Here is a 16,352-nt window from a genome sequence, read left to right on the forward strand (position 1 = left end):
GTTCATTTACATTCATGGGAACGCATGCAACAACCCAACGAATTGATAGCACGGCCAAAAGTAATTATGGGTAGAACGGCCCAGATTGACACGGACACTGACAAACAGGCCGGCGACCGGGCAATCAATCAACCATACCGGGTCTGCGGCAAACAGATCTCTGATTCAGAAATTTTAGGCATGCACTCACAATTAAGTGTCTGCTCGCGAGGAAGGGAATCCAGACTGGGAGCTAGCTAGGTAGGGACCTGCATGCCGTGTTCTCTCGCACAACATTATATATATATGCAGACTGATGCATATGGACGCAAGTGTCTCCCGCGCGCCCTGCAGCTTGCTCGAAATGCATGCATACACCAATTAGACAGGGGTATATCAGATCAGACTGGCAATATTTGCCGTGTCTGGTTACTCCTCGCATTTGCCGTTGCCGTCGTCGGAACATTTAATCCTACTTAGCAAAGAAGATGGACATCAGCTAGCAGTTACTCCGTCTGCTGCCGGCCGACCTGACCTGGACTGACACCGCGCGCGGTGCAGTGAGTGAGTTGTAAGTCAGCATGCAGGATCTTGTACATGCAGCAGGAGCAAGGAGCGACTAAACCCGGCCACCCAGCAATCCAGCTAGCCCGGCCGGGAGCACAGCAGTGGTAGGAGTAATAAACTCTAATGGCAAACGGAGGATTTTTGTTACCGGGAGGATCTACCTACTCCAGGACCAGGTGAATGCGAGTCGGGGTAAAAAAAATTTAAAAAGGGTGAGGAAGTCCGTGCCCCCAATAATGGAGCGGCCTATGCATGCGTAGTACGGTCGTCTCTTGAGCCCTGCGCGGCTGTACGACCCTGGTTGACTCCTACCCTTGCTCCTCGATTCCTTGGTTAACTAACTGAGGTTGTCTGCGATCTAGGCAGAAACTGGTTCGTACGAGAAAATCCTTTGTTAGGCCCGTTAAACGAGCAGTTTTCATGCATGCATTGGTGGAGGCCGAAACAAATGAAATCTTTCTCCTTTCCCGTATGAGAAAATCCTTCCTGATTTACGTCAAAACATTTCCTGGCGCTCCCGCGATTCTTCCCGTCAATCTTTCACTCCAAAACTACCATCCCAAACCCAAAAATTTGGCTTGAAAAGCTCCTGCGATTCTGCCAGTCCCAAAATCCAAAAATTTTGCTGAAAAATTCTCGCGGCAATTCTCCTCTTTTTATAGGCATGGAGATCGGCGGAGGAACACACCCGCGACATCCTCCCTCCTCCCTCTCGATTCCATGGCGCCGCCGGATGGAGAAGAAGATCGCCGGCCTCGTCCTCTTGGCCTGCGAGGGCTTCACGGGTAGCCTTCCAACCAAGATCTCCGGCCACCGGAGTACTTCCTCCCCTTGGTCTTGCCGGACGCGGAGCCCTGCCCTCCTTCTCCATCGGCACGGCTGGAAGCGAGCGGGTGGCCTACCAACCAAGACCGCCGGCCACCGGAGGTCTTCCTCCCCTTGGTCTTGCTGGCCGCGGCGCCCTGCCCTCCTTCTCCATCGGCACGGCTGGAAGCGAGTGGGTGGCCTTCCAACCAAGATCGGCGGCCACCAGAGGTCTTCCTCCCCTTGGTCTTGCCGGCCACGGCGCTCTGCCCTCCTTCTCCATCGGCACGGCTGGAAGCGAGTGGGTGGCCTTCCAACCCAGATCGGCGGCCACCGGAGGTCTTCCTCCCCTTGGTCTTGCCGGCCACGGCGCCCTGCCCTCCTTCTCCATCGGCACGTCTGAATACAACCCCAACTTTGATCACGCGGACGAGTACCCTCCTAGCCAGGAGCATGTATAGATCCAACAACCACAAATCGATTTGAGTAAGCACACCTTGACCATATTTTGGTTTGAGTAGTATTCATGTAATTTGTTTTGTACTTTTCTAATTTATTTTCAATGCATTTAGATGTTGAGGCTAACAAGAACCGAAGAAGGCACTACAATACCAATGACAGGCGTCATATATATGCAATGCTTCTGGAGCGCAATGGGACACGCGCTAGATTGAAGCATGGAGTTTCAAGTGCGGTTGCAGCAGCAACTGACTGTCCGAGGAGGGTAGTGCCAAGGATATGGAATGAGGCTAAAGAAGGTGGTGGCATTACTTCCGTGAAGAACAATCGAAAGATGAAATCAGGAAGAAAGAAGATTAAGTTGAACATAGAGGCGTTGGAGGCTATCCCACCGGGTGAGAGAACAACATTGGAACAAGTTGCTGGACATTTGAACATGTCAAAAACCACTATTTGGCGAAGGTGCGTTGTTCTATATGATACTTACATATATTCGCTATGATATTGTTCTATACAAACTATTATCTATGATAGTATTGCATAAAACATTCTTTATTATATGATGTAGGTTGAAGGAGAAAGAAATTCGACGAATAACAAGCGATTTGAAGCCTTCGTTGATGGAAGCAAACCAGAAGGCACGTGTGGATTATTGCCTAAGGCATCTTGAGCCATGTACCTTAGAGGATGATCCCACCTTCAAGGCTGATATGAATATGGTTCATATCGATGAGAAGTGGTTCTACCGCACGCGGAAGAACCGGAAGATGTATTTGAGTTATAGAGAGAAGGCACCACAACGTGAATAAGCATAAAAGTCGCATTCAGAAGATCATGTTCTTGTCGGCAATGGCAAGGCCAAGGTATGACGCGGAAGGCAACTGTGTGTTCGATGGCAAGATCGGGGTTTGGGCTTATGTTGATTGGGTTCAAGCTCAGAATACGAGTCATAATAGGTTTGTTCTTTTTCATGTCAATAATTTTAGTGAACTCTTTTCCATGTTCATTTTTATTTACTATTTGTGTTTCTGCTTGGGAGTATATGCATAGGTTAAGGGGGGCATGGGAGCTGAAGCCATCCAGATCTGTTGACAGGGCCAAAAGTCAGGAGTACTTGGTAAAATATGTACTCCCGGCTATTAAGGAAAAGTGGCCTGAGAGGGATAGGTGGAACACCATCTACGTACAACAGGACAATGCTAAAACTCACATTATGCCGAATGATCCTATTTTTTTTGAAGAAAGCAACAAGGGGTGGTTGGGACATTAGGATGGTATTTCAACCACCTAATTCACCTGCAACAAACATATTAGATCTTGGATGGTTTGCGTCCATTCAAGCAATGTTCCATAGGAAGATGCCAAAGACCCTCCCTGAGATTGTCCAAAAGGTATTGTAAACTTTTTCTCACTAATTTTTGTCCAGCTAGCTAATTTGTGATGTATTGATTTGATTACTTGTCTAATAGGTTCAGGAATCCCTTGTCCAGTATCCCCATCAAAAGCTCAATAGGATCTAGTTGAGTCACCAAGCGTGCATGAGGGAGATAATCAAGCACAAGGGCTCTATCCACTTCGCTTTGCCTCATATGAAGAAAGAAGCACTAGAGAGACAAGGTCTTCTTCCGGTTCGTTTGACGATCGACAAAGAATATGTTGAGGCTGCAATTGAGTATTTGAACTCAACTTGAATTGTAATAATGTAATCTGATGACTCGTATCGAACTGATATTCGATTATGTTATTCTGTTTTTATGTTTGAGCGTTTGATTTACTGCTATGATTATGAATATCCTCTTATACTCTCTGTCATCTTCCTGCCGCGAGGCTGCCGCGGCAGAAATCCTTCCTGCCGCGGCAGAACTCCCTCCTGCCGCCAGTCATCTTCCTGCCGCGAGGGCTGCCGCGGCAGAAATCCTTCCTGCCGCGGCAGGACTTCTTCTCTACCTCCAGCCAAACTGGATCAGCCCCTCGCGCTCCACCTCTACATGCTGATACATGGATCAAGTTCAAATCAAACAAACAACTCAAACTTATATACTCTTAGATGATCCAATAAAACTTCAAATTACATATATGATCCACTTCAACTCGAACATAGATAGATCATGCATAACATCTCAATCATACACACTCGTACTTAGGTAATATCTCAATCATACGCACTCATAATATTTCAATCTCACACTAGCTGGCCTCGGTATCGGGCACGTCGATGTTGTTGTCTTCGTCCTTTGAAAGCTCGGAGGGGCTGCAACCGCATAACATACAAACTCCTTCTTTGTCCAAGGCCACGGTTGTTGCGCAGTCTTTGCACCAAGTGTTCCTAGGTTGAATAGAGTTGCCGCACAGCTCGCAACAACGCAACTCTGTTGGTACCGGCAGGCTGCATCCACAGCAAAGAAAGATTGTACGGTCACCCCGCACACCGCAATTGTCACACACCATGGGTTGTACACATGCCTCACAAGTTGATGTTTAAATGGTGCGCTCCGAAACTGTAGTTCGGATACTCTCAACCTTGGCGAGCAACTTGTCGACACGTGCATGAGCACGATCAACATTGGCAAAAATCTCTTGAAGATGAAGCTCAAGAACCTCAAGGTCCTCCACCTTCGCATCTTCATCCACGGCCTCCACCTTCACACCTTGATCCACGGCCTCCACCTTCGCACCTTGATCCATGGTGTCCATCTTCTCCTTCCCTCCCTCAGCCATGAACTACTCCTCAGTTTTTATACCCGTTCAAGGCCAGGAGATGAAGGGGCTGGGAGAGGAAGAGCAAAAAGATACGCATGCGGATGAAGGGGCTGGGGGTATAGATGCATGCATGCATGCAGATTAATTGTGTTCACACGGTGCATGCGGATGAAGGGGCTGGGCACATGCAGATTGCGTTCACACCTCCTCCTCCTGCTCCAAACCGGGTTCCCTCCTGCTCCATTTAACACCTTGCGCCTAGGAAGAGCGTTTTTGTGAAACTTCATGGGCTTAGTTGGAGGAAAGAGAAAAGAAGAGAGAAGAGAACTGGGCTACTATCTAATAGCGAGCTGCAGCACATGCTCTTAGACACTCTATGAGACTATAATGTGGGCCTCCTCATAACAAAATAGTGCATTCTTGTGACTATCTTATTATACATGCTAGCTATATGTTAGCTAAAGATGACACGAAGAAATCTAGTTTAAAAAAACAGCATAAATTATTAATCTTGCTCTACCAGTACCAGTCGGCGAAGGCAGTCAGGCATGAGTCAGTGAGCGAGGAAAACGAGAAACAGAAAACGGGGGGTTTGTCTTTTCTAAATCCGGCCTGCGCAGCGCACGCGCAGATCCCCACGCGTTAACGAACCACGCGCCGATCCTGGAGGCGCGAGCGAGTCTCCCCCGGCCCGGAACATCCAGAGAGAGATCGGTGCTTGCCACTGCGTGCTCGGCCCAGCTTCCACGCGAACCACTACAAATCGAGCCCGTTTGATGCGGTTGGTCAGCAAACAGGCTGGCCTTTCTTTTCTTTCTTTTCTTTTTGAGCGAAACAGGCTGGCTTTTTTTCTGAGAATGCGCGACGGGACTGACTCACGGTCTCCTGCTGTTGGTAGCGGGGCCGGGGAACCAGCATGCTCCTGGGCCTTGGGTCCTTGCGGTTTGGCCCATCCGGTCCGCTCCATGGGCTGGATTAGGTACTACAGTACCGGGGGAAGAATGTTCAGATGTTGACAGGATAATTTCTTGCTCCAGTTGCTGCCATGGCATTTGTCGTGAGCAACGTCGCGACTTTTGTTAGGCTTTTGATTTGCTAGCCACACCGTAAGCCGCCACCGTCCTCGTCATCCATGCTGTAACAACTATGGAGTACCTTAAATTATCCTGCAATCCTGCATGATGGCTCCATATATGTGTCCAAAATACTCCTGCACCAAGTGCAATCACACGCCTGGATCGATTATCTCTAGCACCGAAACAAAAACGCCATTGTCGCTTCTGCTGGTTTCAACCAAGGATGGCCATCCTGGAGATACACCATGACGTCTCGGGATGTTCTGCTACGGAAGAAAGAAGCAAAGACAAGCCACGGAGATCTTTTTCTCGAAAGAAAGAAAACAAGCCAAGGATGCATGGATGGATCATGGAACAGCAGAACCTGCACAGCACGAATTCATCTATGTTTTCGAAACAGTTACAATCCACTGCGTCACGATGCCAGCGCCTGGCCGGGCAGTTATTATTCCCCACACATTGTTTACGATTACACTTGTACACTGACAAAGACCCGGACTCGACACTCGACAGCATCAATCAAGTCAACGCGGCGCCGCCCACGCTGACCGGCGCCGGCTCATCATCGCCAACAACCACCATCTCCGCGGCTTGATCCCCATCGCCATAGACGAAGTCGCGCACGGCGGCGAAGAGCTCCTCGGCGACCTCGGGCACGAAGAGCTCGGCGGCATGGAACCCCTTGCCGTCCGTCTTCTCCACGACCTCCACGGCGCCGCTCCCCCTCAACCACGCCGCGAACGCCCGCTGCCGGTCGATCAGCGGGTCGCCGACGCTCCCGGACACCAAACACCTCGGGAACCCCGCGAGGTCCTCGGCCGCCATGGATTTAGCCGGGTTGCTGTACACGTGGTCGCGGTCGGCGCCGTCCGGGAGCGCCAGGCGCCAGAGCTTGTCGCTGGCCTCCAGCGGCAGCATGGCGTCGCCCTCGGACGCCGCCTCCGACGCCGTGCGGGTCTCCCCGCCCAGGTACGGCTGGTGCATCACGACGCCGGAGACGGGGAAGACGACGGCGGAAGGGGAGCTTTTAAGGGCGGCGTGGAAGGCAATGTTGGCGCCGGAGGAGCTGCCCATGAGGAAGCAGCGGGGGGATTCGAGGTCGGCGTGGGCGGAGATCCAGGGGTCGGTGGCGGAGTTCTGACGGAGCCAGAGGAGGGCTGCGGCGGCGTCGTGGTAGGCGGCAGGGAGGCGGTGGTCCGGGGCGAGGCGGTAGTGGAGGGAGGCGACGATGGCGGGGACGGCGGCGGCCATGGCTTCGCAGGAGGCGTGGTAGAAGACGGTCGCCGGGGTGAAGAGCACGAAGCCGCCGCCGTGGAGGTAGAGGATGACCGGGAGCTTCTTCTTGGAGGCGCGGACTGTTGGGGGAAGGTAGAGGCGGAGGTAGGTGCCGAGGGCGGCGTCGAGGGGCACGTCGCGGGACTGCACGGCGGCTGGCTCGTCGGCATCGGAGCTGGGGGGGACGGTGGGGACGAAGGGGCGGGTGACCGTGCCGTCCGGGTGGACGACGATCTGCATGAACAGGCTGTCCGACTTGGACGGCGGCGGTGCCCTGGCGTCGGTGACGACGTCGGTGGCCGCCGCCGTTGCGTCGGCGTGGGTCGTTGACATGGTTGTTCTCTGTCTGTCTGTCTCTCTGGTTGGTGGGTCGGAAGTAGCTGAAGAAGCAGGGGAGCGAGCGTACGGCACGCTGCGATTCGATCGGGGACTAAATATAAAGAACGGTTTTGCGAAATATTACATGTATCTTGGTATTTTAAGAGCATTGTATATTTTTATTTTGATAAATTTGAGACAATTAATATGGATCGGGAAGTGAGTATTAAAAATTAGGAAAAAATTCGTCTGTTTTTTATTGCATTGTCTGCTACTCCTATTCTCCGTGCGTGCGTGCGTGATTCCGCGAAAGCAAGCGCACGAAGGTACTCCAAAGTCCATCCAAAGTGATCGACCCGGGCCAAAATCGTCACACGCACCGGCTTTGCTTTTGCTTGCTTTCTCTCTCAGCAAATTAAGAAGAAGCGAATTCAGGAGCACTTTGCAATTGGAGTTAATGTGCGTCAAGCACCGGCAGGCCGTCGTCGGCGGGCAGATAGGCCATCAAGTCCAGCAGCCACATGGCCGATTTGATTAATTACAGGGCAACTGATGATCGGCAAGGACGTTCTGTTATCTTCTCTTCTCTTCTTTTTATTTTTCTTCCATTTTTTAGGTGCGTGCGTGAGAGAAGGTCGAATGTTGCTTTAACCAGGGATGGCAATAAAAGAAGGCTCCAAAGATCAGAAGAAAATCAGTCAGGCAAGCGACGGCTGCATACGCCGGTACTCCCTCGGTCTAAAAAATGACAGATGTGGATTTATATAAAAATATACACAACTTCGTGTCAGTTAATTCGGAACAGAGTGGATATAAGATTAGATTAGAGGAGTGATCTTTGAGGATCCTCTTGTTTTGTTCTCTGGCATGCGTTGTTTGACTTTGCTCTCCGGATCTGTTGCTTCCCTCTTCTTCTCTTTGGGCATTTCACCTTACTTGCAGTTGACTTGCAGCGAGCAGCACGCAGGCTGTGCGAGTCTCGCTGGAAGGCAGAGTCTTGTCCTTCTGGTTAAGCCCAGCTTCGCTGCAATATGTTCCTCGGATTTAATTAGGCCCACTCGAGAAATAACTCGCCAAGCCCGACAAAGGCCCACTACTACTCTCAGCTACATGATCAAACACCGGAGACCGGACCGGGCTGGTGTTTGGGTGGGTCGGCCCAAAAGAAATCAAGGCCACTAAGCCTTATCTGGCCTGCTCCAGCCCCAATCCCATGGCCCAAAAGAAATGTGGCAGGTTGACGTGGAACAACATAGACCCTTCTCCCCAATCCCATCTCGAGCGGTGATATCAGCGTTTGATGGCATCCCCAAAAGTCAAACCCCTACTGTTGGGGTCAAACTAAACTCCAATATTCCAATCGCTTCCCTGTGCGGCTGTTCCCTGCCAACTGCTAATCCTATGTGGAGCATCGCAATAGCACATGCATGTATGGCTGATACGCCGGCCGTCAGTCAGATGCACTGTCGATCGGCACATTGTTATTACAGAAGAAACATAACGATTACACAACTGTACTAAAGCCAAAAAGAAATTCGTATCCACAACTCGTAGAGGAGATGTGGGCATCGATTGCAAATTTGGAACTGAATCAAGCATGCATCATCCATGGAGTCATGGAGTATACTGTACTAGGCTATGCGGCGGAGTAGAGCTCGGGCCTGGAGAGCCGGGGCGTGGGCACGGCGACGAGCGGCGTGGCCTTCTTCATAACAATGGCGAACTTCTCCTTCATGTCCAGCTCCTTCCCCTCCGGCAGTTCCCACTCGAACGCCTGCACAAGCAAGGCCACGGAATACGCCGTCATCCTCTCCGCCATGGCGACCCCGGCGCAGATCCTCCTCCCGGACCCGAACGGCACGTAGTCGAGCTCGCCACCGGTGAAGTCCACCTTCCTCCCCCCACCGCCGCCGCCGACCTCGAACCGCTCCGGGACGAACTCGTCGGGGTCCTTCCATGCCGCCGGGTCCCGCATGATGGCCCACGCGTTGACGAACACGCGGCTGCCCGCCGGCACCCGGTGGCCGCCGACGGTCGTGTCCTCGCTCGGGCAGTGCGGCACCATCAGCGGCAGCGCCGGGTGGAGCCGGAGGGTTTCCTTTACCACGGATTGCAGGTAGTGGAGCTGCGGCAGGTGCGATTCTTCGACTACGCTGTCGGTGCCGACGATGGCGTCGAGCTCTTCTTGGACCTTTTTGAGGATCCGGCGGTTCTTCAGCATCTCCGCCATTGCCCACTCCACCGTGTTCGATGTCGTCTCCGTTCCCCCCACCACCATGTCCTAACAGTAAATTAAGCGTCGAGATTAAGCTTGAGAGTTGGGGATTAATGGAAGTAGAGCGATTGATCGATTGCATATGGATGTAAGTACCATGAGGAGGGCCTTGACGTTGGTCATGGTGAAGCTGGCCTTGCCGTCGCCGCCTTCCTTCTCCAGCTTGAGCATGTACTCGAGGAAGTCCGGCGCCGTCGCCGCGCCGCCATTATTCACCCGCTGCTGTATGATCCTGGCGAAGATGTCGTCGAAGCGGGTCTTGAGCTTGTCGGACTTGTTCCGAATACCTTGCAGGTCAAACGGCTGGAGCGCGGGGAAGAAGTCGGAGACATTGGGCGCGCCGAGGACCGCCGTGATGTCCGCCACGAGCTCCCTGAACTCCTTCCCGACGGCCGTCCGCTCGCTCTCGCCGCCGATGTTGCCGCCCCAGAGCGTGCCCGTGATGACGTTCATGGTGGTGAGGAACATCTGCGCCCCGACGTCCACCTCTGCTCCAGCCACGGCCACGGCATGGAGGTGCGCGAGCGTGGCGCGGAACTCGCGGCGGCGGAGGAGGTGGACGGCGTCGAGGCCGGAGGCGCTGAGCATCTCGCGGACGCAGACGCGGCGGAGGAGGCGCCACTTGGGCCCGGCCGGGTTCCAGACGATGTTCTGCGCGCCGCCGTAGGAGACGGAGCGGGCCGCGTCGGGCACGTCGCGGCCGGAGAAGACGGCGTCGTTGTCTTTGAGCACCTCGCGGGCCAGGGCGGGCGAGGTGATGACGACGCCGAGCTTGGAGCCGAGCCGGATGGAGAAGATGGGCCCGTGCTTTGCGGCCAGGCCCGCGAAGTAGGTGTGGAGCTCCGGGTTGAGGGAGAGCAGGCTGCCGAGGATCGGCAGGCCTCGTGGACCCGGCGGCAGGCTGCCTTCCCCGCCGCCGTTGCCGCGGGTTCGGCGGAGGAAGAAGAGGTAGAGGAAGGATGCTGCTAGAAGAGCCAAGTAGAGCAGCGTCGTGGTAGTGTCGGAATCCATGGCCGCGAGCTTCAGCTTCAGCTAGGGGGATCGATCGACGGCAAGCTAGCTAGCCGGATATAAATAGTAGTATAAACTACTCCTGTACTCCAGTGTGCTGGGAACTGGAATCATTCAAATAAAAAGGCAAGCTTTTTTCGCGATTTGGATTTGTTTTTGAGTTCCAATGGGTATCTTGGCGTGTGGAGAAGAAGTGAAGATGCCTCGGGTTGTCGCCACGTTCCGGCCGGCCGGAGCGGAGAAAGACAAAGCCGGCAATCTCAGGGGCCACTCGTTCGTCCAGTCATTCTTGGCACCAGCCTACAAATGTTTTGCCGCCATTCGTCATCGCATGATCTGACAGCCACTTATTTTTGCGGTTTCTCTTGTTGACAGAGACGGCATGAAATCTACACTTGGCCTCCTCATGTGGCCGTGGTGCTTTCTGTCAATGAGTGACTCGGTATCGATGTCCTCTGTCAATGGTGAGAGTTGGAGTAGCAGTGTTTGTGTCGTGTGGGGATGGATCGAAAATTTAACGGAGGGACGGCCGGAGACAGAACCCGGCGGGGAAATGCACGCAGGACGAGCCGTCCGTCGTCGTTGACACCAAGAGCATCACGCTCACATCCTCCATTTCTTTATCTCTTCTGACAAAGAGCATTTCTCGTTATATATACAGTACTGTACATAAGATGCGTCAGTCGGTGTCGATATCTCAGCTGCTTGGACTTTGGAGCTGTGGGGCGTCATCGGAATTGTGGGGAATGAAGACATGGAACGAGGTGGCGAGACCATCGCAGAATAACAACTTGGAAGATGCCGCTGTTGAATCGATCAGGCATATTATTAAAAGTAGCAGGTGTGCCCGCTGCTACGGATTAACAAAATCACAAGCTATTTATTTTTATTTTTTGTGTAGGCAACTCATGGCGTCGTTGAGGTCGGCATGCGGTGTGGTGACGTCGGTTGTAAGACGGAGTAGGAGAAATCGTGAAAAAAAAAATTGGACTAAAAAAAATAACGAGCAGTGGCATATTGATTGTAATTTTAACGAAATTAACCTACAGCGGCGACCGTACCATCACCACCAACTCCAATTTAATATATTGGTATAGACTCGAGTCGTCCAACACTACAACCAACCTTAATGTGTACTGTAGACGAGAGGCCTAAAAAAATCGGCTCATCGACCTTAAAAAACAGTATACTTTAAAGAAATACTGGTCGTTTGGCAGGCCTCTATTTCATTTCATTTTTTTCATTAAAAACGTATAGATAGTCAAAGCTTGTAGAGTATTTTTTCTGTGGAGAAAAAAAAGATTACTGGTTGTTTGGCATGCTTCTATTTCATTTAAATTTTTTCATTGAAAACGTATAGAAAGTCAAAGCTTGTAGAGTTTTTTTCCTGTGGAGAAAAAAAAGATTACTGGGCGTTTGGCAGGCTTCTGTTTCATTTCATTTTTCAGGGCCGAATGGTTCGAGCCTAGTTAGGAGTTTGGGTAGACAAGTGTCTACAACCTATGTGATTTTTTTCTTTTGTAAATCTACACTTCCTTTATGGCCCATCTCAATTGTACAACACGCCGGTTCACATGGCACCACGTCTTTGCAGTAAGCTTGAACCAGCCCAGCCCAGCCCATTTTTTGTTTATTTTTCGAAGGAGGATCATACACTCCATTCTGGTAAGCCCAAATCTAGAGGTCAATCTTGGGCTGATATGCCAGCCCAATCGGCTCACGTAGTACGACAATAATTGGGCCGTCATTTAGCCTGTGAAAAGAAGATATGGTGTTGAAAAAAAAAGAACTGCATTGCTTGTCATTTTGCCAAACGCATAATGATTTCTCGCATCGATGGCGGCATGGCGTCTAGAACGTCCGGGAGGTATATTATCTGCTCTAGATGACAGTTTAGCGGCCACGTGACGTCTGTTGAATAATTAGGTAATTTCGATAAATATTTAATTTAGAAAAACAATGTGTAAAACATGTAGCATATTATATCATGCAAACTAAATAAATTAAATAGCAACGCACATCATATAACATCTCAAATTTTCAAAACTCTCCATATGCATTGCATACCTAAGCATCATGCCATTTTTGCACTTAATCACATTTAAAATCCAAAAGTTAACCCAGAAAAACCCTTTAACAAAAATGCTTTTATTTGAATTTGACCCTTTTCTTACTTTTGGTTAATTGCATCTTGACCCATGAGGGTTTTAGCATAAAAAGGGGTTTATTGCATTTATAAAGCTACCCCATAATTTGGCTCTTCAATTTGTTTTGAAAAAACTAATTATTTTGATAGTTAAAAGGCCCTAAAGGCTAGTTTATAAGCAAAAGTATTTTTAAATATTTTATTTTGAGAGAATTCTTGTTCCAAATGTTGAATTATATGAAAATAAGATTTTACAAATTTTGTTGCATTTTATTTGGTTTGATTTGGAGCTTTGAATTAAATTTGTTATTCAAAAACAGAAAATAGAAAAAGAAAAAGGAAAAAAAAGAGAAAGGACGGCCAGCCCGGCCAAATGGGCCGAACCGGCCCACTCACCTGCGCCCGAGCCGCCGCCACTGACGAGCAGGGCCCGCTGTCAGGCTCCGTCTTCCTCCCCCAACTGCCAAGCCTGAAGTTCCCGGCCACGACGCCCGCGAGCACGCGCACGATTCCACCCCGATTTCTCCGCGTCCACTCCCCCAAAATCCATTCCAAGCGCGTCCATTTGAAGCCCCGACTCTCCTCTTCTTTTCCCCTCTCCTCTCCCTCTCCATTGCGCCCCCAGGCCGACGAATTGCTCCGCCGAAATCCGTACTGCCGTCGCCGTGTTGAAGCTCGCCGCCGGTGACAAAAAGGTCCATAGCCGCCGCCACCTTACCTATCCCCTTCCCCATCTTCTCGCACACGTTTTGACGCGGTTGTTTTCTTCGTTTTCGCATTGTAGCGTCGAGTTCGCCGCCGACCCGAAGTGGACGTCTTCGGCGCCGTCGTCCCGAGGAGCTAGAGCTCACCCTCGTCCTCCCCAAGGAGAACCGAGGCCCTGAGGAGCTTCGCCGGAGCGAGGCGCACCTCCCCCACCTTGTCCCGAACCGAAGAGCACACTGGAGCACCTGTGCCTCCACCGCCCGAGCCGCCGCCGGCGGCGTTGACCTCGCCTGAGACCTAGTGCCGCCGGAGGTAAGCTTGATGCGCCCTCTCCCGTCCAATCTAGATCCAACGTCTGGGATTAGTCCACTTAAGTGAACCGGTACCAGCCAATCTCATGCTGCCACGTGTCACCCCTTTTATTAAAACGTTTCCCAGACCGAGTTAAAAAGGAACTTTTGCAGAAAATCCCTCGGATATTCAAACCATCATAACTTTTAAACCGTTTTTCCAATTATGATCCGCACCTTTCTGGAATCCTCACAACTTGCAGAATCTTTTGGCATAGTTTAATTCTGACTTTGAACAACTTTGACAGAAGCAAATTGCAGAATGCTTAATTAGGGTTTAAAATTCATATGAATTATTCAAACTAGTTTTGAACATGTTAGCATGTTGGAAAATGTTTTGGGTATACTCTCTATCCATTAGGACCAGAAGGGAAATTATTTTGTAAATAATATTGCCACAGAAATTTAATCTTGCTTTATGCTTTACAAAAATCAAATAAGCTTTTAATTAAAGCTCATCTTTGTTTCATACAAAGTAATTATCTCTTTGTTATTGTATAATCTGTCCAAACCTTTTGTGAAGCTCTCTAAAACAGATGCTAAGCTTGTTAAGTTTAGAACCAAACTAAATGTGCATCATCATGACTATTGCACCATGGCATGTTTTTGTATTGAATAGCATGTTTATGTGTGTGTGTATTCTTTTATTTTAGATTGTGTGGATTGTGAACCTTATTGTTGCGAAGAGTGCGAGAACTACCACAACCTTGGACAAGGCAAGTTCACTTTGATCATTTTCCAAATATTTTTACTATGCATTAGTTGCTTTATTAGTTGCAATAGGAATATTATTGTACCTCTATGCTAGCTATAAATTGCAGGTAGTATAGTTTTGCCCTTGCCAATACTTTGCTACCAAATTGCCATCGATTGTAGTTGAATGTTAGGCTATGGTAGCATCGTGGAGGAAATTACTACATTATGATATTGTTACGTCTATGGAGAAATGAGATGTTTTATTAGAGTAAGGCAAAACAATTAATTTAATGAACCATCCTGTGTGGACGGCTTTGAGGATTTTGATGTTATGCGGCGTCAGGTCCATTTCTATGAGTCGTCTCTCCATGTCTATGGGAGCGCCTGCGTCGCAAATGTGGAATGCCACCTGGGGTAACCGACACTGGACTAGTTTCCTATTAGTAGCTTCTAGTACAACCACAATGCTAAATGGGCTCTGGCGAGAATAGAGTATGTTGTATGAACTTAGATCCGAGGAATTGTATTGAGGTAGCCTGTGTAGGGGGAGCGTGATTCTCTCGTGGTTTAGGAAATTACCTCTGAAAATCTCGTAATCGACGCCGTTGCTACTCTACCCTGAGGTCAGCAAGGGATTACCCCGTCGGTTTCTTGTGCGGAATGTGTACAAACTCTCAAGAGCATCAAAACTAAGTACTTAGCCATGTCCCCGGTTATGGACAATTATGAGCAACTGGATGTGGAGCTGTAAGGAAAGTTTCACTCATTCTAATTTCTTAATAAAATGAATGGTTTGAACTTGGCTTTAGGAGCATTGATGTGTCTACTCAATGTTCTTAGTTTAGTAGGAGCATGGGTGTGTCTACCCTATGTCAAATAGTGATAAAATTATTTGATTAAAATGATAGGATTAAACAATTAAGCTTTTATACAAATAGCCTGAACCCCACCTTGTCTTGTCAGATTTTGCATATATTTGGTAGGTTCTGCTATAACTCCTAGTGATCTTGCAAATACATTCAATGTATTGACCATAATGGTTGCATTGTTTAATGATGCAGGAAACTCCGACGAAGAGTAAGAGTACGTTCTGGTTCTTTGGGTTACGGGCCTATATTCCAACACGCTCTCACCGTGGTGTTGATGTAGCCCTTGAATCTTCCATTTTCCGCTGTTGAACAATTGTTGTATTTCCAGCTAACCCATGAGGTTATGCGAGCTTGTAAGTACTCTTAAATTCTGGATGATGCGTTGTAATATTGAGACCTTTGTTCTATGATATTACATCTTGAAACTGTGTGTGCTAGTGAATCGATCCAAGGACTAGCACTAAAAGCACAAAGATCGAACCCGTGTACGGGGGCGGTCGTTTCACAGCAATAAAACTCATCTAATTTTACGGCATGAATAATAGAACTACTAATCAAAATCAACAAGAAAGAGCAGATTACGTACGGTGTTGTACTCTTTTCTTGTGTTTGTTTGTTGAGGTCGGTGACGAGTCCGGTGGCATCGATGTTCACGCCGGCAGCAACAGTAGCCTTGACTACCTCCTGGGCAGCGGCCAGCGTCTGCGCTTGCGCCTGTGCAGCAGCAGTTGCCTGGGCTTGGAGTTGGGCAGCCTGCTGCTGCTGAGCTAGAGTGGCAGCCTGAGCCGCGGGATCTCCGAGGTCGTCGGCCATTGGTGATGAAGATGCCGACGAAACAGGGACGTGAAGAAGCGAGCAGTCGCGTGAGAACGCTCCCCAAAAACCTTATCGATCGTCTCCCGGGCAGGATCTCGAAGGTCGGGGTTCCGGAGGCCTGCTCTCACGGCGATCTGTGCACGCAGTCGACGGGATGGAGTAGCAGTTGGCGGCGAACAACGAGATTGGATCGTGGGCGTGACGGCTAGGTTTGTGGCGTGGTACGTCCATAGGCCGCGGTCGTCTTATTATATAGGCATGCAGGCGGACTTCGGTTCGATTTAGGAAACCAAAACCGACTCCGCA

General features: G+C 49.9%; 3 protein-coding genes across 3 annotated transcripts; all 3 read right to left on the reverse strand.

Moving 5' to 3' along the window:
- Window positions 1-1,325: 1,325 nt before the first annotated feature.
- LOC104584257 (circumsporozoite protein-like) lies at window positions 1,326-1,805 on the reverse strand. The gene has a single exon (XM_010238478.1). It carries the CDS (start codon window positions 1,803-1,805, stop codon window positions 1,326-1,328), a length of 480 nt encoding a protein of 159 aa, XP_010236780.1.
- Window positions 1,806-5,928: 4,123 nt separating this feature from the next.
- Window positions 5,929-7,387, reverse strand: LOC100829507 (probable carboxylesterase 8). Its single transcript, XM_010237080.3, has one exon. It carries the CDS (start codon window positions 7,191-7,193, stop codon window positions 6,105-6,107), a length of 1,089 nt encoding a protein of 362 aa, XP_010235382.1. The 5' UTR covers window positions 7,194-7,387; the 3' UTR covers window positions 5,929-6,104.
- Window positions 7,388-8,602: 1,215 nt separating this feature from the next.
- On the reverse strand, window positions 8,603-10,754 carry LOC100838018 (cytochrome P450 76M5). The gene is made up of 2 exons (XM_003574840.4): window positions 9,550-10,754; window positions 8,603-9,459 (listed from the first exon to the last, which is right to left on the reverse strand). The coding sequence occupies exons 1-2, from the start codon at window positions 10,462-10,464 to the stop codon at window positions 8,815-8,817; spliced, it is 1,560 nt and encodes a 519-aa protein (XP_003574888.1). The 5' UTR covers window positions 10,465-10,754; the 3' UTR covers window positions 8,603-8,814.
- Between the last annotated feature and the right edge of the window lie 5,598 nt (window positions 10,755-16,352).

Source organism: Brachypodium distachyon, chromosome 3 (genome assembly GCF_000005505.3).
Source record: "Brachypodium distachyon strain Bd21 chromosome 3, Brachypodium_distachyon_v3.0, whole genome shotgun sequence".
Taxonomy (NCBI): domain Eukaryota; kingdom Viridiplantae; phylum Streptophyta; class Magnoliopsida; order Poales; family Poaceae; genus Brachypodium; species Brachypodium distachyon.

What these genes read in the sequence shown, in the direction of transcription:
- LOC100829507 (XM_010237080.3), bottom strand. Translation starts at nt 7,193, where the DNA reads ATGTCAACGACCCACGCCGACGCAACGGCGGCGGCCACCGACGTCGTC.
- LOC104584257 (XM_010238478.1), bottom strand. Translation starts at nt 1,805, where the DNA reads ATGCTCCTGGCTAGGAGGGTACTCGTCCGCGTGATCAAAGTTGGGGTT.
- LOC100838018 (XM_003574840.4), bottom strand. Translation starts at nt 10,464, where the DNA reads ATGGATTCCGACACTACCACGACGCTGCTCTACTTGGCTCTTCTAGCA. An exon ending in ACGTCAAGGCCCTCCTCATG is followed by an intron (nt 9,460 to 9,549) that starts GTACTTACATCC and finishes ATTTACTGTTAG; the next exon opens with GACATGGTGGTGGGGGGAAC.